At 59.2% G+C, this 24,795-nt stretch overlaps 1 protein-coding gene across 1 annotated transcript in view; it reads left to right on the plus strand.

Annotated features, from left to right (window-relative positions):
- FOXP4 (forkhead box P4) overlaps nucleotides 1–16,664 on the plus strand; it is a 61,482-nt gene extending 44,818 nt beyond the window's left edge. Inside the window, exons 6-17 of the mRNA XM_074893397.1 lie at nucleotides 2,958–3,105; nucleotides 3,625–3,829; nucleotides 4,114–4,218; nucleotides 6,774–6,861; nucleotides 8,852–8,935; nucleotides 9,468–9,669; nucleotides 9,775–9,851; nucleotides 10,060–10,161; nucleotides 14,382–14,503; nucleotides 14,608–14,674; nucleotides 14,785–14,951; nucleotides 15,178–16,664. Of these exons, the coding sequence (XP_074749498.1) occupies nucleotides 2,958–3,105; nucleotides 3,625–3,829; nucleotides 4,114–4,218; nucleotides 6,774–6,861; nucleotides 8,852–8,935; nucleotides 9,468–9,669; nucleotides 9,775–9,851; nucleotides 10,060–10,161; nucleotides 14,382–14,503; nucleotides 14,608–14,674; nucleotides 14,785–14,951; nucleotides 15,178–15,322 (1,512 nt within the window). The 3' untranslated portion in view covers nucleotides 15,323–16,664. The remainder of the gene's footprint in view (nucleotides 1–2,957; nucleotides 3,106–3,624; nucleotides 3,830–4,113; nucleotides 4,219–6,773; nucleotides 6,862–8,851; nucleotides 8,936–9,467; nucleotides 9,670–9,774; nucleotides 9,852–10,059; nucleotides 10,162–14,381; nucleotides 14,504–14,607; nucleotides 14,675–14,784; nucleotides 14,952–15,177) is intronic.
- Nucleotides 16,665–24,795: the final 8,131 nt, after the last annotated feature.

Consider the following 24,795-nt stretch of genomic DNA (forward strand, 5'->3'; position numbering starts at 1 on the left):
GGGTGGCACGGGGGGCGGGGGGGGGCGCTGCCTGCCTCCTAACCTCAGTGTCAGCTTAATGAACTGCTCCTGTCAGTCCCGTGTGTCACGCCGAAACTCCTCCTGATGTGCTCATAAATCAAAGTGACGGCAGCTCTTACCCCGGTAGCTGCACCCAGTCATCTGCGTCTAATGTACGCCGAGAGTAGGCGAAGCTCCGGACCCCGAGCCCCTGCGCTGGGATGGGGGGGTGTGGGGGCCAAACGCAGGATCTGGCCCTAACACAGAGCAAGCTCCTTTGGCGGGTGCTGGGAGGCCCCCTCTGGGAGGGACTCGGTCGGTGTTTGCAGGGCTGAGGCTTGCCAAGGGGAGAGGAGCTGAGCGAAGCTTGTGACACGGTGGCCGGGGAGAGAGGTTTTCAATAAGGCTGGGGCTGAAATTCAGGCTCTCGCCACCCTGCTTCCTCCAGGGCAAACTGGACTCGGAGTTCCCGGGCTGGTGGGTGCTGTTGGGTGGGTCAGCAGGTGGTTCTGAGCCCCTGTGGTTCGTTGGCTCCGCGGTGTGGAGTTTTGGCTTAGCCCACACGTTTGTGCATCCACCAGGAACCAGGGCTTGTGCTCCCAGGGCTGGTCCCTGTGTTCACGGTCTGGTGAAGCTGGAAGGATGCGCACGTAGATTTGAAGCATGTGAAGGAGCAGATTCAATGTGGACAGCGTGGTCCGTGCCAGAACCACACACGGGGCAGGGCTGCTCGGGGGGGTCTGACTCCGCCGGCCGCAGCTCCGGGGAGGCCGGGTTGGGAGAGCCCAGCTGGGCTACGAGGCGCAGGCAACGTGCCCTGGGGATCCTCATGACTTCATCCGCTCCCAATTTCCTCCTGCTCCGCAGCCTGGAAGTGCCATGAATGAGGCTGTGTTCACACAGAGCCCGGGCTCGCCCTGGGGCCCCCGGGGAGGGCGGTGGCGGAGCTGGGAAGAGGAGGAGAAGCCCGTCCCATCCCGTCCCATCCCATCCTGTCCCGTCCCAGCTGCCGTTTCTATCCGAGGCGAGGACATGCGTGTCCATCCCACGCGGTGCAGAGCTTCGCCTCGCGGAGGGGGGACAGCGCTGCCTCCGCCAAGGCCCTCGGGTGCGTGACCTGGTCCTGCCTTTTTTCCTCCGTCATGGTCCATGGTCTCCTCAGATCCCGTGGGCTGAAGCCCTCCTGGCTCAGCACCTTGCTCAGGAGCAAGGGCAAGCACAGGGATTTCTCTTCACTGAGCAGAAATCGCTTTGATCTGTGCCTTTATCTTCATGCATCAGAGGTGCAGGACTGAGGCAAAGCCAGAGGGGATCCAGACCTGACTCTGCAGGGACAGTTCTGCCATGGCTGTGAGGTGAACAGGACGGGGAGGAGTCCACACATCCCTCTGAGGCTGAGAAACCAAATTTAAACTCTCCGTGTGCCCTAGACAGAACTCGCAGTCATACCTGACGTTGCAGACCACAGGGATTTTGCTGGGCAGTGCCTGGAGCTCGTCCTCACCCTCCATTTCACAAAGCCACGGCTGAGCATCAGCAGCATCTGCAGGGGACAGTCTGTATCCCGCGAGGCCTGGGGTGTTGGGTTACAGCAGCGCTGATTCCAAACTAAGCCGTGAACTGGGTTTGCCACGGAGTCTGTCTGCTGTGCCCTGCTGAGCAGAGAGCGAGAGGCAGACTTGGGGATCATCGAGAGAGCAGGGTGGGGCCATGCCAGGTCCCTGGGATCCCCAGTGCACCAGGAGCCTGAATCCCCACGATGCTCAGACCCAGCCAGATGATAAAAAAAAGGACATTTCCTATTGCAAAGCTCTTGTGCTCATCAGTACGAACATGGACCGGAAAATACTTCTTTTGGGGCCAAGCTACAAAGTGCCCCCACTCACGAGCGCAGTGAGATCAGGGGGAAGTGCCTTAGCGTGAGCTTGGCCGCTGTGCTCCGCCGAGGCGGGGGCTTGCTCTGCCCAGAGGGGCCCCGGCACTTTTCTTGCTCACGATAACGGAGCTGCCGTGGAGGGGCCGGGCTGCTGCCGGGGTTGGTCAGCGTGGCACAGCCGGCTCATGCTGCCTGCCAGCCCGGCTCCTCGCAACCCACAAACAATGTCTGCACAAACAGAGGGGTTCAAGGGGTTACAGAGATGCCTGCCCTGCTAATGAGGCTGGGCAGGCCCGGGGCAGCTCCCCTCTCGTGGCCAGCTCGGATTAGCAGCTGCTTGTCCCCATCTCTAATTGAATTCTCTCCCCTTCAGTTAATTCTCATGGATTTCTTGGTGCCTCCCCAGGGACTCGTCCTGCCTAACTAGTTTAGGGCCGGCAATGCCGGTCAGAGCGTGGCCAGCTCCTGGGGTCAGGTGGGAGAGTCGCCTACCTGGGGGATGCTCATGGTCAGGGTGGGGGCACCTGTACTGACGCTGGGCACCTGCTCCCCTGTGGACAGTTGTTTTCTGCCCCCCACCAAGAAGGGGCTCGTAATGGTAATTTTTGGCAAATAGGGACCATTTCCCTGCTTAAAGGAGGGTCTTGTGCATCCAGGATGCCGTTCGGGTGCCGGGAGCCCCCTTTTTTGGGTGATGCTCAGTGCCTGTGGGAACTCGCCCTGCAGCTGAGCCTCCCCGCGTGGGACCCCGCGGCTCGGGTTTGTGGGTTCACCCACCTCGCAGGCAGAGCTGGGTCTCTGCTGTGAGCAAGCCCCCAGCTCCGCTCACTCCCTCTCTTTTTCAGTGCTTTATTTTTCCCTTCCCCTTTCCTTCCCCTCCTCTTCCGACAGATCAAAGCCTCCGTCCGGCTCAGCCGCGAGCTGAGCAGGCCCAGCAGCAGGACGGAGGCACCCACGGCCGTGGGCCCACTGCCGCGGGCATCCCCCACCGCCGCCCGGCCCCTGCCTCCCCTGCGAAAGGTTTTTCTGCTGCGAGGCTGGAAATAACGCGCTTTGATTTCTCCCTTTTGTCTCCCGGCAGCCGTTGGGGAACAAGCAGCTGGCCTTCCAGCAGCAGCTCTTGCAGATGCAGCAGCTCCAGCAGCAGCACCTGTTAAACCTGCAGCGCCAGGGCCTGGTGAGCCTCCCACCAGGGCAGGGCACCGTGCCCCTCCAGACCCTGCCCCAAGGTAAGGACCCCTCCCAAGGGTGGGGAGAGCATTGGGGGGCCCCCACGCTGCAGCTTCTCCTTGCTCCGAGCGAGGGAGGGCAGGGGAGGGGGCTGGGGCCTTGCTTTTCCTAATGCGCCCATCTAAAGTTTGGGGCCTGATGGTGTTAACAGCCAGAGCAGCCTGGGAGAGTTTGAGCTGGGTTGAAGCGCAGGATTGGGCCCCCGGCTTCCTCTTGCAGAGGGGTGCGAGGAGCTGGGGTCTCCTCCCCTCTGGGGACAGCTCTGAGGGGCTCCCTGGGTGCTGCGGGTGCCTTGTTTTGGGCTTCCCGATGGGGCCGGGCAGCCTGTCCTCCCCGGGTGTTGTCACAGATGGCTCTGCCCAGCTTGGGGTGATGATTTCCTGAGTTTGGGGGAGCTGAACTGTGCCCACCAGGCAGGGAGGGAGCCCCTGGGGTCCCGCACCAGCCTGGTGCATGGGTGCCAGTGGGTGCTGCTCCTTCTCCCTGCTGACAGTGGGTGCTTTCTCCCCGTGCCATAGCTGTGTGCCCCTCGGACCTCCAGCAGCTTTGGAAGGAGGTCACGGCCGCCCAGCCCGTCGAGGACAGCATTAAGCAAGAAGGTCTCGACCTCACCACCAACACCTCCAACTCTACCTCGTTTTCGGCCGCCAAGGTCTCGCCTCCCATTTCCCATCACCCTCTGCCCAATGGACAGAGCACCATGCACACGCCGAGAAGGGACAGGTAGAGCCGGGTTGGGCCCTGGCACTTTGTGTTTTTACCCCCAGAGAGGTGGAAGGGGCCGGGATCTGTCACCCGTGGGGCTGGCAACAGGGTTGGGAAGGTTGGGGGGGTTTCTGCCCACCCTATAAACAAGTCCTGTTGCTGTTTTGCTGCACCCATGTGCCCACGGAGGAGAGGGAGTTATCGCTGTGGGGTGTCCCATGGGTCCCCGAGCTGGCCCCGTGCATGGGAATGCTGGAGCATCACGGCTGCCCCGTCTGACAATCCCTTTCCCTCTTCTGCAGCTCTTCCCATGAAGAGACCCCCGGCTCCCACCCGCTCTACGGCCACGGAGAGTGCAAGTGGCCCGGCTGCGAAACCCTCTGTGAGGACTTGGGACAGTTTGTCAAGTAAGTGCCCCGTTTTTGGGGGAGGTTTTCCTGGAGGAGGGGAGAGCCTGTGTTCTCGGGTTGGCACAGCGTGGGACTGGCAGAGGGGAGACCCTGGAAATGGGTCTGGACACTCCAAAATCTGTCTGCTCAGAGCCAGGGGGGCTCCATGCAAAAGGAGGAAACACCAGAGATTCCTGCTAGAGGAGAAGAGACCCAGTGCAGTGGGCAGGAGCGGGCAGGCGCAGGCAGCAGGCGAGGGGAGTTTGCAGCTCCCCTCCTGGGGGGTGAGAGGAGGGGAGGAAGCAGATGGCGGCGCGGCAGCCTGCTGACACTGCTTGTGGGCTCCGGCGCTGACTGATTAACTCCGCTGTCGAAGAGCCCTCTGCTAGCGTCAGGGTCAAACAAATTGTTTTCACGCTTCGTCAGAGGTTTACTTAATTAGTTCATTTGCAATTAGATCTCTTTGTAGCCAGGATTTTTAGCAAAGACATCAGAAGGAACTGACGGGCTTGCTTGCTCTTTCCCCCCCGCCTCTCCGGCTGTCTGCTCGGCGCAGCGGCCGAGACGCGCCGGCGCGCGCTTTGCTCTGCACTGATGAGATTTTGGGTTTTTTACAAACCGATCCCATCCGCTGCCACGCACTCAGAGCTGGCTCCAGTGGGAACATCACTCAGACTGCCCCAGCCTCCTCATTCCCAGGGAAGGAGCTGGGCAGAGGCCTTGCTCGGGAGGATGAGGAGGTGCGAAGGCAGCCTGGGGAGGCTGGGGGAGTGTTGCCAGGTGGCGATGGAGTGAGTGACTGAGTCAGGCTCCTGCGTCCTCCTTCCTCTGCCTCTGACTCATGGGGTGAACCTCGATAAGGCATCTCCTCCCACCTCTCCAGGCATGGGGCAGATGAGCAAGCTCCGCTTTGGAAGCTGGAGCTGGGCTTAGCAGGGGATGGCCAGGGTTGGGTTGCGGTGCTGGGACAGTCTTGCTGCACCGACCGGGGCTGTAGGGTCCCTGTGTCCCCCCGGCCTGCCCCCCTAAGCACACCTAGTGCTGACAGGAGCAAACTTCCCGAGGGGCAGCCTCCCCGACAGCACTAGTGAAGTGTTTCTGTCCCCTCTCTGCCAATGTGAGCGTGTGTCGGGGTGTGGGACAGACAGACAGAAAACTTCCAGCTCCTAAAGGCCAAGCCCAGCTGCAGCGTGGACCTTGCTTTGAGTCCAGGCACCAGCTTCGAGCGTCCTCCAAGCATCACCTCCATGGAGTAGCTCAGAAAGCCTCAGCGTTGGGGTGGGAAGGGGCAGCGCGTCCTTCGAGCAGAGGTTTATAAAAGCCTGTGAGGGTCGGTGGGAGACGTCTGTCCCTGCTCAGCACAGCCTGGGCTCTCGATAAGCTTTTTCCCTGGAGAAACAGCCGTGCCCTCGGTCTCCCGTGCAGGGAGAGGAGCGGGCAGCTCGGTCCAGCTGCAGCCCTGCAGAGCGGGGCTGAGACACCGTCAGGGTTTGCTCACATTCGGGCTTGGCAGCCGGTCCCAGTTACCTAACTTGTTTTTGCAAGTTGGGGCTGGAAGTCTCTCACAAACAGCCGGGTGAGACTCCCGCTGTCTTCCCCATCCAGACCGAAGGTAGATACTCCTGAGGCACCTTCTCCTGGGATGTCTCAGTAGAAATATCTCAGTCTTGGCCCTGGAGAGCACTGGCCCATGGCCCTGGGATGCTTGTGTGTTTCCCAGTGTCAGATGCCACTTTTTGGGGGGTTCCCAGGGTGACCGACCCTGGTACAGTTTGCCCCGCTGCCCAGCATCCCCGCTCTGACCTGTGCCACTCTTCCAGTGAGGACCACCTGGGTTTGCACCCACCCCAGCAAGGACGTGGCCTGGCCATGCGACATCTTCAGGCCTAGGTGCGTCCCCAGGCTGCTGCTTTGCTGGATCTGGGGGGTGAGGACCCCCAAAAAGCAATGCTGGGATGTCCCCAGCTCTGCAGCAAGTGGTGTCCCTGTCACTGGCCACTTGCCTCTGCCGGGAGCCCTTCCCCTCCCCGAAAAGGAGGGAGAGTGGCGAGGACCAAAGGTCCTTGTGCTTTATAAACATAAACATAAGGCACGAAAGCAGTAGAATGAGGAGCACCCTGGAAATGTCACCTCTGCCTTCAGGGGTTTCCTTAGAGGGTGTAAGTCAACCTCCATAATGCCGCCTTTGTCCTGGAAACCTGCTCCTCAGGTCCTCCTGGGTGCCTCCTGCCAGCAGCCTTTGCAAGGACTTTCCATCAACCCCGGGCTGCTCCTCAACACCACGGGGCTGCCCCGGGCAGGGCTGGGTGTCCACAGCCACCCTCCAGCCTGGGTTTGGGGAGGAGGCCCAGCCCAGTTCATTTGACCACCTTCGTGCCTCAGTTTCCCTTCTGCTCGTCGTGCTTTGGGCAGTGCTGGAGCATCCCCGGCGCGGGCAGCGCCTCGCGGGTGTCCCCGGGCGTTGCTGCGGTACAGAGCGATTTGCAGGTCGGGACTGATCCCAGGTGTGGTCCCGGCAGAGGGGCCGCATTTTGGGCACGTCCAGGCATAAACCCTGGTGTTCTCCTCCCCAGACACCTCAATACAGAACATGCACTTGATGACCGAAGCACCGCCCAGTGTCGAGTCCAGATGCAAGTGGTACAGCAGCTGGAAATACAGGTGGGTATCGCCCCAGCCTCGAAAGACACGGGGTTAAAAAGCCAACTCCTTTCCAACTCTGCTTGCTGTGTCTTGGCTGCTCTCTGCAGGAGGGTGTTAGCGAGGTTGGGGACTGTAGTGACATAACCAGCCTCCCCAAGGGCTCATTTTAAGCCTCCTTCCCAAATAGTGCTGGTCCTGAGCTGTGTCCTGGTGGAGATCAAGACCTGGGAGACCCTCAAACTGGTTCCCCCTCCAATACCAGCATCCCTGACTGGTTATGATGGGGCTGGAGGAAGGGATGAACCATCCTTCCTGCCCAAAGTGTCCCCGTGGGTACAAAGAGATGCTGCAGACCTGGAAGGCATGTGCTGCCTGGGGGGGTGGTGAGCCCTTGAGCCCAGCCATGCCACCGCAGCAAGAGCCACAGGGCCACTGGGCTCTTTGGAAATCAGGCCACTTATTTTGGTGGCTGAACGTGGTCTTTGGAGCCCAACTTCGGGGTGCTATTTTTGGAAAGGCAGTTCTTTAAATAGTGCCTTTCTCAGCATCTCCAACTCCCCAGCGTGTTGTGCGTAATTCAGTTAATAGAGAAGGGAGTCGGGGGGGGGGGGGGGGAAATGGGAGGAAATGGAGGGTTTTCATCTTGGGACTTGAAAGTGGTTGAGGGGGGAAGTGGGATGGGGCAGGGGTCTCTGTCAGAGACCTGGGGGCCCGGCTGTTTGACCAGGGGCTGGCTGGAGCTCCACACGGTTTGTGCCCATCACGGTGCCTGGCGGTGGGTGTCATCACGGGGGACGCCAGCCCCCGGGGAGCTTTGGGAGCCTCTGCCCAGAGTTAGAATAATGGGGACTGTGGGGTGAGGGGGACACAACAAAACCTTCCCAGCTGGGGAGGCTGCAGAGCCGGCTGGGCGAAGCTGTGCGATCACATCCTGCTCCCCAGCCCTCGCTAAAGAGAGAGGTTGAAAGCAATTACTGGGGCTTAAAGAGGGGAGGGAAAGGAAGGGGGAAAAAAAAAAAAAAAAGCTGAAGGGCGAGCAGAAAGCTGCGTGTGCAGAGAGGAGAACCTGCCACCGGAGCTACCAATTATAAAGTTTTCAGCGCGGAGCTCCCGCTGTGCCGGTGGAGAGCGTCTGCATCACGAGGGGAGACCTGTCAGCTCTAATGAGCACCACGACAGCGCAAAAGCATCTGAGCTGCTCCAAACTTGCAGCAAACTCTGCTCTGGCTCCTGCCTTTAACTCCTTCCTCGCCTGACTCCTGGCTCTGGGCGCCTGCCCGGGGAGGGGGCTCGGCTGGTGGGGAGCAGGCAGCACATCGGGATGTGGCCGAGCCCCGAGATTGAGGGGTCGTGGTGGAAAGGGAAGGTGACGGGAAGAGAGCGGGTGTCACATCCCATCGCCTCCGCCGGGCTCAAAATCTCTCCTGGTGCCACAGTGAATATTTCACCCTTCTCTGCACTCCGGGGAGTAAACAGGCGGGAGTGGGCAATTAAAGCGATGTTGTGCGTCCAGGTGGATGGGTGGACGGACGGAGGGATGGGTGGATGGACAGGGAGCTGCTGGTGAGCAGGAGGCAGCAGGGGCTGGAGGAGGGCGAAGGGGACGGGGACGGCGGGCACAGGGACAGGAGCACCCGGGAAGGAGAGAGAGGCTGCGGTGGGTGGTCGGGCCGGGGCCGTGCTGGTGGCTGGCAGCCTGAAGGCGTGGGAAATGACTCCGTTTCACCATAGATTTTTCATCTGACTGCACACACGGAGCCGGAGCAGCGGCAGCCCCTGTGCCCCCCACGATGGGTGTCGCAGCCCCCCACAGAGCCACGGCCCCACTGGGGGTCCTGGGAGGGCTCAGCGTCAGGCTGGAGGTGGCTCCTGCGGGGACGCTGGAGGATGCTGCCAGCCTAGAGCCAGGGCTGAGGGCTCAGTGGGCAGCTCCTCCGGGCCATGAGCACCTCTGCAGTGACTGCCAGCACGGCCTGACCATCTCCCTTCTGCTTCTTGCCTCCCGCAGCTGGCAAAGGAGAGCGAGCGTCTCCAAGCAATGATGGCCCATCTTCACATGAGACCTTCAGAGCCAAAGCCTTTCAGCCAACCTGTAAGCGTGCATCCCCCTCCTGCCCTTGTATGTCCCCTCAGCCGCCCCCTCTCCTCCCCTGTCCCCTCACTGCTGGCTGCCGTCCCCTCCCTGCCCTACAGACGGTCACCACGGCCCCGTGTGGCCCGGCTGGCTGGGCTCCCCGGGATGGGCACGCCCTGACCACACTCCAGCACACACAGCCTGGTCCCTCGTGCGTCAGGCGGGAGCAAAACACAGCTGGATCAGCACATCGTGCTGCTCCGCCAGCTCGGACAGGGAGCGGGTACATCCCATCCCGTGGCTGCAGCCCGTTCTGCGGTTGCATCCTCTCCTGCGGTTACATCCCATCCCGTGGCTGCAGCCCGTTCTGTGGTTGCATCCTCTCCTGCAGTTACATCCCATCCCGTGGTTGCATCCCATCCCTGCCAAGCCCAGTGACACAATCTGGTGCAGCCCTGCCGAGCTGCCGGTGTGCCGGGGGCTCTCCTAGCTCCAACCTTCCCCACACCAGTGCCGAACCTCCCGTCCTCCCTCCCGCCTCTCTGTGCAGCTGAACCTGGTCTCCAGTGCCACCCTCTCCAAGAGCACTTCCGACACGTTCCCCGACGGCTTACCTCATCCCCCCACCTCCGCCACGGCGCCCATCACCCCCCTGCGGCAGGGCCCCTCCGTCATCAGCTCTTCCACTTTACACAACGTGGGGCCCATCCGCAGGAGAAACTCGGAGAAGTTCTGCACCCCAATATCTTCAGGTGAGCTCTGGGATGGGGCTCATCACCCTTCATCGTGCAGTCTCCGGGTCCCAAAGTCGGTCTCTTCACCCCCCACCCCCCCTCTATTTCTTGTCTCTCCTTCAGAACTTGCACAGAATCACGAGTTTTATAAAAACGCGGACGTCCGGCCGCCCTTCACATACGCCTCGCTCATCCGGCAGGTGAGTGACTCCCTGCGCTGTGGGGTTCAGCTCTGCACCCTGAGACCTGCCTGTGGGGTACCTCGGGCAAAACCACGCTCTCCCCCACTTTCTTGGTCCTGGGGGAGCCCCTGCACCCACTGAACCCCCATTTCTTCCCCTCCTGCCTTGCATTGAACCCCGCCGGGGCATCGCGAGTGATGCTCTTGTCGCCTCTCTGGTTTCTCAGGCCATCCTGGAGACCCCCGACAGGCAGCTAACGTTGAACGAAATCTATAACTGGTTCACGCGGATGTTTGCCTACTTCCGGAGGAACACGGCCACCTGGAAGGTGAGAGCAGCCCTGCTCAGCGCCGCGGGGCTCACCCCAGCCCACCTGGGGCTACATGCTGCGGGAGATGCTCCAGTTTATATGGGCAGCTATGGTAAAGAACCAGTTCATTGCACAGCTCTGAGATGGCGCAGGAAATGACTTTGTGGATAAATCCCACATTTTTCCCCCCAAAAATGCATCCATGGTCTCTGGGGATACATCGTTCATGCCATAGGGTGTGGCAAAGGGCTGTGCTGTAGAAACCTGGGGCTTTCTGCGGAGCTGGGGCTGGAGCAGCGCCGAGAGAAGGGCAGAGAAAAGAGTGAGACACTGCAAATAGCAAATAAGGTTAATGATAACCCGGGGCTGGGTGCCACGCTGCGAGCAGGGGGGGCTGCAGCCACGGCGGCCGGGTCTCAGTGGTGGCCAGGGATGGTCCGTGGGGACGGTGTGGCTGGGGGCACCCTCGGCCAGCAGCAGCACCCGTGGCTCCTGCGGGTGTCTGTGCCCCGCGGCTCCCCCTACCCGCTGCACGGTGCTGTACGGGCAGGTATTGAAAATTTTTGGCACCCCAGAGCGGTTTGTCACTGGTCTGGGCTGATGGGTGTGAATTTTGGGGCAGCACGCGGGTGCCGGGGCTGCTCCCCTCGTGGTTATTTAGAAATTGAAAACTGAGGAAACGCGTCTCAGAGGCTGTGAGAAGCAGCAGGTATTGCCCCGACCGGGGAAGATTTATTTGTTGTTTCCTGCTGCGTGTATTTACTGAGACAGAGCTTCCTCCTGCTCAGGGCAGCAAGAAGTGGCGTGACAGAGGGAAGCTAACACTTAAAAAAAAAAAAATCAGAATAAGCGAATTGTAAGCGAGATGGTGCATTTTGAAAGAGTTAAGGAGGAATCGGTTACTCTGGAGCCCAGGGCCCCCGTGTGTTGCTGCTGCAGATCAGAGCTGACCGCAGCAGGGTTTTGCTTCTCCGCTGCAAACTTTGGGTGAATAAGGGGCGTTTTGGTTCCAAAGCTTTCTGGGTGGCCCCTGGCTTCGGCACGGCCCATCCCGAGCATCCCCGCACGCCGAGCGGGAGGGTGGCAGCGGGAAGGAGCAGGACAAGAGCGGTCGGAGGTGTCTGGGCCATTTTTGGTGCTGGCGGTGGCCCAGCGTCGGTCTGGAGTCCCCCTCACGGCACGCGAGCAGCACTGCAAGCCAGCACCACGTCGCTGGGAGCATCACTGGTCCCCGCCGCAGCCACAGCCAGGCCCACGGGGACACCCCACGTTTGGGGAGTGATGGGGAGCGCTGGGGCAGAGCCCGGTGCGGCCATTGCTGCTCCCAGGACGGCTGGTCCCAGAGCAGGGGCTGTCTGGGGCAGCATTTTACCTGCTCCATGCCTCAGTTTCCCCATCTGAGGAATGAGATAATGACAGGTGAAAATGCCTTTTTGCTTCCCTTTTACTAGCTGGCAGGAATAAATGTTTTGAAGTTTTTTCTTCGCGACTCCCCCACACCCCGTGTTACCCAAGGGCAGGGTTGATGTCTCAGAGGGGCATCCCCCAGCCCTTCTGGTTCTCTTTTTGCTGCTCTTTATTTTCTCCTGTTCCACCAGCAGAAGGGATGGCAGGGGATTAAAAAAAGCCAGGGGGGGATTATTCCCTTCATAACTTTCAGTGTCCAAGGCCAGGCTTCTTTTGAAGAAGGGGGGATACACAGGAAAAAATTATGTATTTCTGCTTTTTGAAAAACGACTGTTTCTGCTGTGGCTTCTCCCTCGTCTCCTGCTGTAGCTCCCCCCTAGGATGGGGCGGGGGTGCTGGGGGCCAAGGTGGGTACCCCGTCCCCACGGTGGGGCAGAGCCATGGTGCAGTGTGGGGGTCCACGGGGAGACCCCCCAGCACAGGGAGTGGGGCTGGGGGCGTAAAGCAAACATCATTAGAATAGACAAAGATGAGAAGCAAACAGAGCAGCCAGGTCTGGCACTGAACAAATACTCTGTTGAAATACAAAAGCCACGTTAGGATGAGGCAGGGGACCCACCCCCAGTTCCAGATGGGAGGATTCCCATGGTGGGGTCCCCCGTGTCCTGGGACCAGCACCCTGCCCGACACCCAGCACCAGGGATGGGGCATCCCAGGCTCTGGTGATGCTGAATCGCATCCTGCCTGGTGCCAGGATTTATTTTATCTCCACTTTTGCCTTTGCAAACACATACCCACTGGTGCCTTGAAGGAGGGGGGTGCCACCGGCGGGGAGAGGGGGGATGTGGGCACTGCTGGGCCGGGGCTGCGGCTCTGCGTGCAGGAAAGGTTTCGGCTTTGCCACGCTTCTTGCCTTTAATCAGGGCTTTGTTTGGACGAGGAGTCCCCTGTGCCCACAGGAAGGAGGAAGGGGAGTGCGGGGCAGGATCCGGCCCCAGCCAGGGGAGGAAGTCCTGTGTTTGCTCGCCAAGGGACAGGGGTTCAAGGACAGTGGCAGGACCCAGCCCCGGCCAGACTTCGGGCAGGGAGACGGGTATTTGCAGAGAGGGTGCAAGGACAGAGCGGGGGCCGGGGGCTCCTCCTGCTCTGTTGCTGGCCCGGGAGCACGGCGGTGTCTGGAGTCCCCCTTGGACATCTCTCTGTGTGGTGCTGAGCACAGCTGGACCCTCCGCTCTGGGTGGTGCCAGCACGGGGTTTGAGGACAAGGGGTGCCTCGGCCCCTCGGGCAGGGCATGTCCCAAACGGAGTGTATCCCTTTGGGTGACAGCGGCGATGGCACCGGGCTGGCACCCAGGGACCTGGCTCTGCACCGAGCATCACCCAAGGAGCCGGGCCGACTGCTGACCAGCAGGTTCCTGGTGCAACCCAGGGGTTCCCGCTTCCCCCCAAAAAATTGCATCAAACAGCACCAACTGTGCCCAAATCTCCAGGAACCGGCTCCTGGGAGCCGCTTGCAAAGTTTCCCCTTCAGGCTGGCTCTGCCAAACGGCGAGAGGAGCAGGAGCCTGCCCGTCCCCACTGCCTGCCACCGTGCAACGCGGCTCTCACCAGGGCCATCGTGGCAGCACCAGGCACGATGGCCCAGCCCGGGACACCGGGGCGGCAGCGGGCACACGGCAGCGGCTGGAGGATGGATGGAGGGAGGGATGGATGGATGGATGGATGGATGGATGGATGGATGGATGGATGGATGGATGGAGGATGAGGGAAGGAGCCCAGCGTTGTTTGGTTTTGTCCTTAAATTAAAAAGCAAAAAGGGGGACAGTGCGATTTGATGAGTTTCAAGGAACTCGAACACTTTCCAGCGTGGGGGGGTTCAGTCCTTGTGTCTCCTTTTGCCTTGTTGTGTTGGCCAGCTCCTTTGTTTATACAGCCCCCGTTCGACCTTTTAAATTGCTGTTAATGTTTTAGCGTAACGAATTAGTCTCTCATCACGAATCAGGACTCGAAATAAAAAAAAAAAATATATAAAAAAAAAACCCTCCGAGGCCAACTTCCTGAAATTGGGGTCATTCTCATTTGCAAGGCAGAGAATCTGAGAACCTTAATGCAAGGAAATTTATTCAAAGGCAGAGCCCCGGCGTGATTAGGCCCTTTGTAATTATAGCTCGGAGAGATTCCACTCCAGCCTCCTGCCTCCCTCATGGATTAGCAAGTGAGTCGGAAAAATACACAGGATTTAATTAGAGGCAAATTAAAATTGGTAATGAAATAGGGGCAGTAGCAAATGGCAGGGAGTTGGAAGGGGAAAAGGGAGCTGGTATCTCTCGGGGCTGCGCTGTCTGCCTACGTGTGTGTCTCTTTATTTTACATTTAGAAATGTAAAGATGGTCGATGTAAAGAAAAAAGGGAGGGAAAGGACCAAAAAGGGAGGGTGGGGGGAAAGAAAAAGAAAGGAAAAGATTAGCTGGCTTGCTGAGCATCGCTGAGTGAGCTGCAGCGGCGAGGGTGGCTCTGCTCCTGGGTCCTTGCTGGTGTGACTTGTCCCTTGTCCCCATCTTCCTCGGCATCTGGCCAAGGCCCACGAAATGGGGTCGTGTCCCACGTGCGGCTCGGGGGCTCAGCTCCTAAACCCTCTCGGTGCTGATGGGGTGAGTGAGCATTTGCAGCATCCCTGGGCGGATGTAGACAAGCCGAGTGTGGCAGGGACAGCCCAGAGCCATGGGGACCTGCAGGGGCTGGGCGAGGAGGAGGATGAAGAGGAAGAGGAGGGGTCCAGGCAGCAGGGCGAGGGCCGTGCCGCTGAGCTCTCCTGCCCGCTCTGCCCACAGAACGCCGTCCGCCACAACCTGAGCCTGCACAAGTGCTTCGTGCGTGTGGAGAACGTCAAGGGAGCCGTCTGGACCGTCGACGAGCACGAGTACCAAAAGCGAAGGCCACCAAAGATGACAGGGTGGGTCCTCCCTTCCCGTGGGACCCGCCTCTGCTGCCAGACCCCCCCGTCCCCGGACTGGGAGTGCTCAGCCCTGCATCATTCTGCTTTCTCTCTTTCTGCAGGAGTCCGACTTTAGTCAAAAACATGATTTCAGGTCTCGGTTATGGAGCACTTAACGCAAGTTACCAGGTAAGGACCCAGTCCCATCCCCGACAGGGCTGTGGGGGCACTAAATCTTGCACTCCCGTTTTCCATCGCGGTCTCGCGTCCTCCGTGCCTCAAGCCGCTCTCTGTTGCAGGCTGCGCTGGCGGAGAGCAGCTTCCCGCTGCTGAACAGCCCCACCATGATCAACACCAGCTCCGCCAGCGGGATGCTGCACGTGGGCCACGACGACGTGAGCAGCACCGTGGAGCAGGTCAACAGCAACGGCAGCAACAGCCCACGCCTGTCCCCGCAGCAGTACAGGTCAGCCTGGCCAGGGGTGAGGGGACAAGGGACGATGCTGGTGGGTGTTACTGGGCTGCTGGAGGGTTTGGGGCTAAGGGACGGCGGCACATGGGGCACTGGGAGCTGCTCGTTGCCTCCCGTGGAGAGGGGCCGTGCAGGGATGGAGGGGGTTTGGACCTAGAGCTTCCTGGGGTTGCATCCAGCGGGCCCAGCTCCCCGAGGCTGAAGGCTTCCCTCCCCGCAGCCATCCAGTGCACGTGAAGGAGGAACCAGCCGAAGCGGAGGACGACAGCAGACCTGTCTCGCTGATGGCCACCACCAACCAGAATGTGACGATTCCCGATGACAGGGACCTGGAGGAGGAGCTGCCGGTGGAAGACTTGTCCTAAGGACCCCTTCCTCCTCCCCACCGAGGGGCAAACCCTTCCCACCCTCCCGGCCGGAGACCAAGCGATGGGCTCCCACCTCCCCAAGGTGACCTTCGGCGTTAACCTGTTTCTTAAAGGCACTTCCACAAAGCAAAAGGGTTTCCTTGGTGCAACAACTTGTTGCTGACGGCGCGTCCCTCACGCTCCCCACTGCCCCGCGCTGCAGCCCCGGTGACTGACCGACCTCTGCCGTGGGGAACATCCCGCGACACGAGAAGCAAAAACCCAAGAGCTGGACTTTTTTCTCCCCTCCTCCCTTGGTTAGTGACTGGTGAACGAGGATGGTAGGTTGTTTCTGTCCGAAATGGTCCCTCCTTCCTTCCCCGTGCACGGTGGGCACAGGGAAGGCACCTCCATCCCCTCTTCCCCTGCGGTGTTCTGCCGCCCAGCGATGCTCGAGCCTCCGCCAGCGACCGCCCCGGGGAGGGGAGGCGATGGCAGGAACCCACTGTCATCTCTCCGTCCCCCAGCGGGTTTTGCACTAGGAGGGACTGTGAACCCTGCGCACGTGCTGCCTTCACTCAGCTTTGGGGGAAGAAACAGCAGAAACGGGGGCAAATCCTCTGCTGTGATCTGGATGTCGGGTTTACACCGTTGTCCCGCAGCTGGGGAAGGACGAGGACCGGCGCGTTGGTGGGACTGTGTCCCCTTCGCCTTGTCACCTCAGGCGAGTGCTAAACTGCCCGGCGAGCAGAGCAGCTGCCCTCCCCGAGCCCCCCAGTCCCTGCTGGAGGGGGGGCTGGTGGCACCCAGCGGTGATGACCATCCCCAGCCGACCACCAGCGCCGGGCAGCGAGGACATAGCTCCCCGCTTCCTTCTCGACGTCGGCTGCGGTGGGTGACACCTCTCCCAGCCCACGCGGGGATGGCTGGTGGCCCGACTTCAACTTCAGGAAAAGGCTCCCGGCCCCCTGCGCACCCCGGTTCCTCCTCCAAAACCGGGGCAGGGTCTCCAAGGACAGGCAGTGGTGCGGGGAGGCAGCATCCAGCACCACCGAGCCTCCTCCTGGGGGGCACCTGCAGTGACCCACTGCTCGGCCGTCCTGCTGGTAGCAAAGCCGACCCCGGTGAAACCCCGTGGTAGCCAAACCCAGCCGTGGCTGGCGAGCCGAGCCTGCTGCCACCATGGCTCCCGCTTTCCTCTTTTCTTTTTGTTATCCTTTTGTGTGCGTGTGCGTCCAGATGGGAAGATACCAAAAGATTTCTAGAGACAGAAGGTCCGTAGTTCAGGTGAACAGATGGTATTAATGCCAAAAAAAAAAAAAAAAGAAATATTAATAATAACGAGAACAACACAACCAAACACCCCTCTTCTCCCTGCTCTTTCTTTCTGTGGTGGTGATGTGGGTACCCAGCGCAGCCTCCCCGGTGCCCCGTGCTGGCTTCGGGGACCAGCCACCTTCCTTGGGGACCAGCACCTTCCCCGGCACAGCCGGACTGGCACTGGCTGTCCTGGCACACAGCAGGGTCTTGGGGGACTTGCTGTGGTGGACGTGGAGCTGCTCTCATTTTTGAGCCCAGCTCCGGGCTCTCCCGAAGCGACCCTGAGTGCTGCTCCATCCCTCCCTGTCCCCTGTACCCCGGGTTGAGTCGTTGTCGGTGGGGGCTGTGTCACTGCCCCAGCACATGGCCCCCAGCCCCATGCCGGGGTCCTGGTGCCAGCACCCCGGGAGCTGCATTTTGGGTTGAAAATGCAACACACAACTGTGGGGCGGGGCAGGGGGGGGCTTTTTTGTCCCTGTGCATCACCTCTGTGCATCCTCAAGGGGCTCTTGGCCCTGTGGCATTGTCCCCAGGGCAAGCCCGTACCTCGGCTAATCCATTTTGCTGCCTGTTGCATCCTCAATACCCAAGTGTCTGCAGGGATGGGGGGTCCCTGGCTCCCCCCTGCAGCCATCGGTGCAGCTGAGTGAACCCCCCCCGACCCGGGCCCTGTTTTCCTGGGCCACCCCAGCACCGTCCAGGGGATGCCAAGACCCTCGGGGAGCATCAGCCACCCGGGATGGGGGATGCACAGCCCGGTGGGGCTATTAACGGGGGTCACCAGCATCCCCCCCTGGCTGGCATTGCAGAGGGGCCCTTTCCCCTCCCTAAAACCCCAGAAAACGCTGCCAAAGCCGCCCTCCCCAGCCCCACGGGTGCTCGCCGTGCCGTGCCGTGCCGGCCTTCGCTAGGTGTCTCCACTCGACCCGTGTTTCTCCCCGCGCCGCCGCCTCGCTCGCTCCCTCGCTGCTGCCGAAGCAGCAGAACGAGGAGCTTTGCCAGGCCGCCGCTTCCCCTCGCCCTCCGGCCTCTCCTGGCTCGTCCCCGCTGCCGCCGGCTCCCACCGGGCTCTGCCGGACACCAAAGACCCTGCCCAGGCTGGGGGGGCACGAACCGAACCCCATCTCTTGCAGTGTGGGTGCAGCCCCGTCCCCACTCCGTACCTCCAAGGGAGCTGCGAGGCCAGAGGCACCACGTATTTTCCCCATCTGCTTTCTTTTTTTTTTTCATTTTTATTTTTTCTTTCTTATTTTTTATTTTTTCTTTTTCCTTTTTTTTCCTTTTTTTTTTTCCTTTTTTTCTTTTTTATTTTTCATTCTTTCAATTTTAAGTTATTGTTTTAAACAAGTTTACAGCTGCTGCGGGCGGGTGTTGCTGGAGGGCGGCCGGCGTCGCGCGTTGCTGCTTTTCTTGTACAGGAGGGGTGGGGTGGATGTTGGGGTGCAGCCCCTGGCCCCCCTCCACTGCTGCTCGGCCACGGTTCACCCTCGGCAGGGAATCGCCTCCCTCCATCCAGGCTTTTGGGTTTTTGGTTTGTATCTCCCTGGGGTGTGGGGGGGGGGTAATTGTGCCTCTTAGAGCAGCACCAGCACCCGGTGTCACCCCTCAGTGCTGCTCCAGCGTATCCAGGACACCCCAGTGTCCCTGGGGAGGGAGCACCTTGTACTGGGAACAACCTGGCCTTGTACTGGGAACAACCTGGCCTCGTATTGGTGTAGTTTGTCCTTTGCACGGAGGGGGAGGTTTCGCAGCCCAACACAGGTGGGCACGGCTGCTGCCGCGGACACACGGGGGCTCTCCGGGGTGCGGGGGGCTGCGAGCCGCTGTGCCGGCGGGTGGTGGGTGCTGCGGGCCCCGGCACCCCCCCGCTGCTGGGGCTGATCTGCTGGCGGGTCCTGCCCTGCATCCACGGGGCTGAGCGCCCTGCGCGGGTTCAGACCCCCTCACTGCTTCAGGGGGGGGTCTTTCAGCAGCTGCTCCCCCTTCCTTTGCTCTTCCTGGGGCCTTTCCCCTCACCTTCCTTGTGCTCTTCAAATTTTATTTTTCAGCAGCTCTGCAACCCCCTGGTTTCAGCAAAATCCAAGGCGGTCCAGGCACGAAGCGCGCCCAGCTTTGGCGAGGCCTCCAGTGCCCGCTGCGGTTCCTGTTCGGGGTGTGATTTTTTTCTTTTTTTTTTTTTTTTAAGCTTTTCCAGAGGTACAGACATCCCCGAAATGCCTCCCAGGGCCAGGGCGAGCCGCGTGCCTCCAGATCCCCAGGGGTCCAACCCAAATCCCCGTATGCCATCACCCCCAGACCCCACGAGGACAACCTGGCGCCTTCCCCTCCGCGCCGTATATTCCTATAGGTCTTTAGCTGCCATCCTGGCTCCGAAGAGCACTATATATATATATATTATATATATAAAAATAAATATATAAATATAAAGGAGTTTTTTTCTTTAAACACATGCACAGGTTTGGAAAGTCCTGTGGCTCCAGGTGATGCCTCTTCCCCGGCCGTTGCTGAAGCGGGAATCACGGTGGGTGATTTCACGGGAAACGTGCCCGGTTTGATACTCAGGGGTAAATTTAATTCATTCTCTTACCCCCCGCCCAGCCCGGCCGCTTCTGTAGGGTCCCATCCAAACCCAGGTACCGTGTCCCCTCCCAGCCTCGCCTGCGCCCACCCCTCTCACGCCTCTGGTTTATCTTTTGCTGGTTTGAATTTTACAAAATTCTGCGTGTCTTACCTCAAACACACACCAGAGGTGGGGAGGGGGGAGAAAGAAGGATAAAGGACCAAACGCAATGTGTGGCAGAACTGTATGTCTGTATATATTGAGATATATATATACTGGGTTTAAACCTACCAACATGAATTGCTCTTTTGGTTTTTTTCTGGATTTTTTTTTTTTGTTTTATTTTCTGTTTCTTTGCTCCCCGGGGCAGTTCTGCAAGGGGAAGGTGTGGGCACCTCTCTGTAAGTAAAGGCATTTTTCTGGTATCTCTCACTGAAGGAATTACTCAGTTTTCCATGTTTTCCTTTTTTTTTGGTCAAAGATTTCCCCCCCCCTCAAAACAGCTAGCGTGGGTGGAGCCGGCGGGGTCGGAAACTGGTGCTTGAAGGGAAGGGGTGCTGGTAGCACTGGGGGGCTGCTGGGGAAGCCAGCGGAGGCGAAGGGAAAGCAGCAGCTGAACCTGCGTTAAGCCAAAGGGTTTCTTTGCTTTGTTTACACGCCTGGCCAGCCTCAGCGCCCGAGAGGATCTCCCTGGATCTAGGTTTTTGTCCTGGAAGCGTTGGGGAAGGTAGGGACAGGCCAGAGCCAGGGGCTCGGGGACTCTCCACTCCCCAGAGCTGCCCGCGATGGCCCTGGGGGAACCCAGGTGGGTGCCCGGGGTGGGGACATCCCCATCCCCTGCCCTGCCACAATCTTTTCCTTTTCACCCCTTTATTTTTTTTTTTTTTCCATCCTCTTTGGCATTGGGTGGGAAGGGGATGCTGGGGAAGTGAGACGAGGTCCGAGGGGGCCGGAGGGTGGAGGGGAGGGAGGATGTGTATAAAGTGACCCTTTCTCTCCCGCCGCCGCCTTCGCTGCCGCATCCCTCGTGCTGTATAAAGGAAATAGCATTGCTGTGTATTTGTACTCTGAACTTCCGTGTGTCTGCTTTGGCAGACGGTAAACCCTTGTACAGTAGATCTAGCTGCATGTAATCTGTATGGACAATGGCATTATAAAATGCAATAAAATAAATTACCTATCATGCTGCTGTGCTGGCTGCTTTGTTATGATTATTGATTTTTTTAAAAAAATCTGCATTTTTAATCCTTGTAGGCTCTTCAGCAGCGAGGGAGCGATGGTCAGCCTGGGTGTCAGAGGGGAGAGAAGTGACTTGCTCTGCTCTGTCAGTGTTGGGGTAGCTGGGGGGGCTACAGCAGCCCTGGAAATTTAGGTCCCTATATCTACCCCTCACCAGCTCGTGCCTTCCGGCACCACCACGTGAACTCGGGGGACTGGCTGAAATTCCTCTTTCGGGTGGGTTTGCTGAGCTGGCCAGCCTTGGGGGTCACATCCTGCCCACGGGGTGTTTGCTGATGCTGCTGGTGGTGTCCCAGCAGCGGAGCCCCGCGTCTGCGGGTGCTGGACGCTGTACGGTCGTCATAAGCTGCCAAACCCAGGGGTTTTGTTGCCAGCACCAGCAGATGCTGTAGAGCTGCATTGGCTGATGGGGAGCTGGGAGTTGCTCATTTTTTTCTGCGAGTTCAATCCCCTCCAAGCCCCAGAGGGGCAGAGGCACAGAGAGAGGACCCGATGCACCCACCCAGTGCCCAAAACCTCGCCGGGTGCTGACACGCTGCTCCCTGCATCCCAGAAACCTGGGAAGTGCCTGAATTTCTCCCGGATGTGCTGGTTGCAGGTCAGAGCCCTGCCAGCCCTCCGCAGCACCCGGCTCATGCTGGTGGACTCCTGCAGCTGCGATGGGGTGGGATGGGATGGGATGGGATGGGATGGGATGGGATGGGATGGGATGGGATGGGATGGGATGGGGTAGGGTGGGATGGGATGGGATGGGATGGGATGGGATGGGATGGGATGGGATGGGATGGGATGAGGTGGCAGTGACCCCTGGAAAAGTGCAACAGCAGCTCAGACAGGACTGTCCCTCTTCTTCCTCACCAAACAGCCCCTGCTGCATCCTGCTGGGATGGGTTTTCCTAAAAGCTGGGGTGAAGGTGAGCTGCTGGCTGTTCGCTGGAGTTACCGCAGTAGGAGATCTGCTTGAACAAAAGAAAGTTAATTATTAAGAAGTTAATAATTAGTATGTAAGAGAATTTTTGCCACTGCTCTTAGGGAATTTTTCTTCTTTATATATATATATATTTTTATTTTTTAAGACCAGTTCTGCAGGGAAGCCCCTCCACGGCACATTTAACACCTCCATGTCCTTGTTCTTCTGAGGCCTCTTAATCCAGCAGCAACAGCCTGGACGCAGCCTCGTGCCTTGGGGCCCACGGGCAGCCGGACACCCGGCACCATCGAGCCCACGGCTCGGCCCCGGTGAAACCCCGGCTCTCCCGGCACAGCGGTGAGCCAGGAGGCAGCTTCCCGGCGGCTCAGCACCCGCAGCCAGAGCACTGGAGGTTTTAGTCAGAAGCGCTCGGTGCTCATCGAGGCTCCGAAAGCAGGGCCAGGTTTGCAGCTTTGATATCTGTTCTTTAAAAACAAAAAAGCGAGGTTTTGGCACTCCCCTCTGAGAATCGACTTCCCAGGGCATCGGGGCTTTGCCATCAGGGACTTTTGGCCATTGCATTATTTTTTTTCCTGAATATCCTCACTCTGAGTCCCGGCCAGAGCTGCAGCAGCAAAGGGGACAGGGATGAGGACGGGAGAGGGCAGAGAGCAGATTTCGGCCACCGCTGCGGCCCCCAGCCGCCTCGCAGCCCCGCGGTTCGCAGCCCAGCGAAATGGCTGGCTCCCATCTGTGTCTAGACCCTGCCAATATTAATAGACTGTTATATCCCCTTTCCCTCTGCTGCTCTGTCTCGGCCAAACTTGCTTAATCTTTTTTCCAGTGGCCCTTTTCCAGGGCTCTTTGAACCACAGCCAGCTCGCCAGTGGCTTCCTGGGGAGCACTGAACGTGCCTCCAGCAGCCCCTCACCATCCACCCGGGGGGCCCAAGCCAGCACCCATGGGTGCATGAGCCGTGCAGAGTGGCCAGTGTCCCTGTTCTCCCGGCCCCCCAGCTCCCACGGGGAGGGCGCGGGGGCTCGCGGCTGGGCGCAGGCTGTCGATCACTCGGGGGAGCATGTGGCTTTGATTGATTTAACACTTGGAGAAAGAGCTTTTAACTTTTAAACTAGAAACCTTTTTTTCTTTTTCTTTTTTTTTTTTTTTTTTGTGCTATGGACATGAAAGCTTTCTTGGTTTGATTGCTAAACCAGTATGTGGATGGGGGAACAGACTGGGACCAGCCACCCCCTTCCCTCAGCTCCGGGGTGCGGAGCAGCTCCATGAACCCAGAAAACGGCGGCAGGAGGCACCGGCCCCTCTCCTCCTCTTCCCTCCTGGGTGCTCTGGAGCCTGCAGCCATGAGGATACCACCCTCCTCTCTGGCTAGCTCAATGTTGTGCCCCAAATTGGTGGGAGTTTCGCACAGCCCTGAAGCATGATGTGGGGTTTGCTGCTGGGAGCAGAGCCCCTGACCGGGGGCAAGTCGCTGCCTCGGACGCACACAGCCAGCGTGACTTTCAAATAGTTAAAAAGAAAAAAAAAAAAAAAAAAAAGGAGGGAGTGCTTTTGGTTGTTTTGGATTTTTTTTTTTAAATGAGCATTAAGGAATTGCAGCAACTGGGGCCAGGAAGGGATGTGGCCAAAGCGTTCTTGCTCCGAGATCTGTTCCCCTCCCTGAGCCGCTGGTGTCTCAGGGGGTCTCTGGCCCATGTGGCTGTATCCCCCCCCTCCAGGACCAGGGCTGAGAAGGGGTCCCAAAACAGCACGTGCGGGCAGAGGGCACCCACAGAGCCCTCAGCTCTGCAATAGCCACCCACCCACGGGCCCGCTGTGGGTTTGCTCCCTGCTTTAGTCTCCCTTCTTGCACTCGCTTTGCTTCTCCAGTTTGTTCGTGGGGCTGGAGGCTGCTGCAGGAGGGGCAGCGCTCGGGGGTCCCGGCCCACCCTCGCCCCGGATGGAGATGAATTCCTGTAAGAACAGCCCTTGAATATACTTTGACTGCGTGCAGCTGATTTATTTTTCTCTTGCCACTCAGACAGCGATGCATTCCCTGCGGAGAGACCGCGGCTGATTTAATACCAGCGTCGCATTGTGTCCGGAGCACGGCACAAGCTGTGACGTGCTGGGGCCTGGGGCTCTGAGCCCCCTGCACCGGGGGTCTCAAAAAACGGTGGGAAGAATAACTGCGGCTTTAGCAGCAGGAAGGAAAAGACCAGGAATGGGGGGAGTGGGCGCTGGCTGGGTGTAAGCACCCGCTTTTGCCACCCCAGCCTCTCCAAAAGCCTCGATTTTGTACCCATCTGTGCAGAAATCTGGAACATCAACCCCAGGCCTGCAGGTCCCCCCGGCACAGGACGGGGAGGGAGGACAAAGGGGACTTTGTTGGCAGCGTGAGCGCACGGCATCGCTGCCCGTGGTGGGATCCGGCTGCCTGCAGGGCCCCGGGGGTGGCGGGGAGCCCCGGCACGGCTCCAGCCAGGGCAGCCGAAGCAGGCGGTCACCCCAAATCCAAATCTGCTTTGCTGCCCCTGCCCAGAAACGTGCTCAGTGTGAGCCCCAGAGAAATGCCGACCCCGGCCCCGTGCATGGACGGTGCTGCCGAGTGTCACCATCCCTGGGTGCACCCATATCCCCCTCAGCCTCAGTTTCCTTCCTTGCAAAAGGCCGTGGTGATGCTCAGTCCCCTGCGTGGCTGGGACGTGGCTCGCTCACCCCCCAGCTCTGGGGGGGGCTGGCGAGCCCCCCAGGCCGCGGTCCCCAGCTGTCCCACAGGAGCAGCCGTGGTGGGTGGCAGCAGTGGGGCTGCTCCGACGTGCACAGCACGATGCTCCCGCCGCTGCTCATGTGCCTCTGCCCCCCCCCCCCAATAACAGCACTTGCACACAACCCCCCGGGGACAGAGCGTGGCGCGGAGGGGAGGGGGGAAGTCTTTAATTTTTCCATCTTCAAAAAGATGAATGTTCATGGGGGCCCCCTTTTTTTTTTTTTTTTAAATGTCCATTTCCTTCTTTTTTTTTTTTTTTTTTATTATTTACAGAAATAGCTCGTGACTCATCAAAATCTTTTAGCAGAAAATCTAAAACAGTGGGGTCATTCACTGCAAACCCAGCGAGCCAGCGCCTCTCCTCCCCCCCGCCCGCTTCGCACAGAAGGGTTTGAGAAGGTTATTTTGTTTAGAGATTTTGTGTGCGCCCAGCGACTGGTAATTATACTAGACAGATCAGGGGGTTATGGCTCGGACCCTAAGCAAACACGGCTCAGTCTGCACAGCCCAGCTCTGTGCTGAGACACAGCCGAAATCTACAGTCCCATTCATGGCAGGGTAACCGCATGCTGCGGCTCGGGGTTGTTTTTTTTTTTTTTTGTTTTCGGATTGCATGCATTTTCTCTTATTTATTTATTTTTCTTTCAAAACGGCAAAGGGCTTGCCGAGGGATAGATGCCGGGAATGTTGCAAAA

Source organism: Strix uralensis, chromosome 24, assembly GCF_047716275.1.
Source record: "Strix uralensis isolate ZFMK-TIS-50842 chromosome 24, bStrUra1, whole genome shotgun sequence".
Lineage (NCBI taxonomy): Eukaryota > Metazoa > Chordata > Aves > Strigiformes > Strigidae > Strix > Strix uralensis.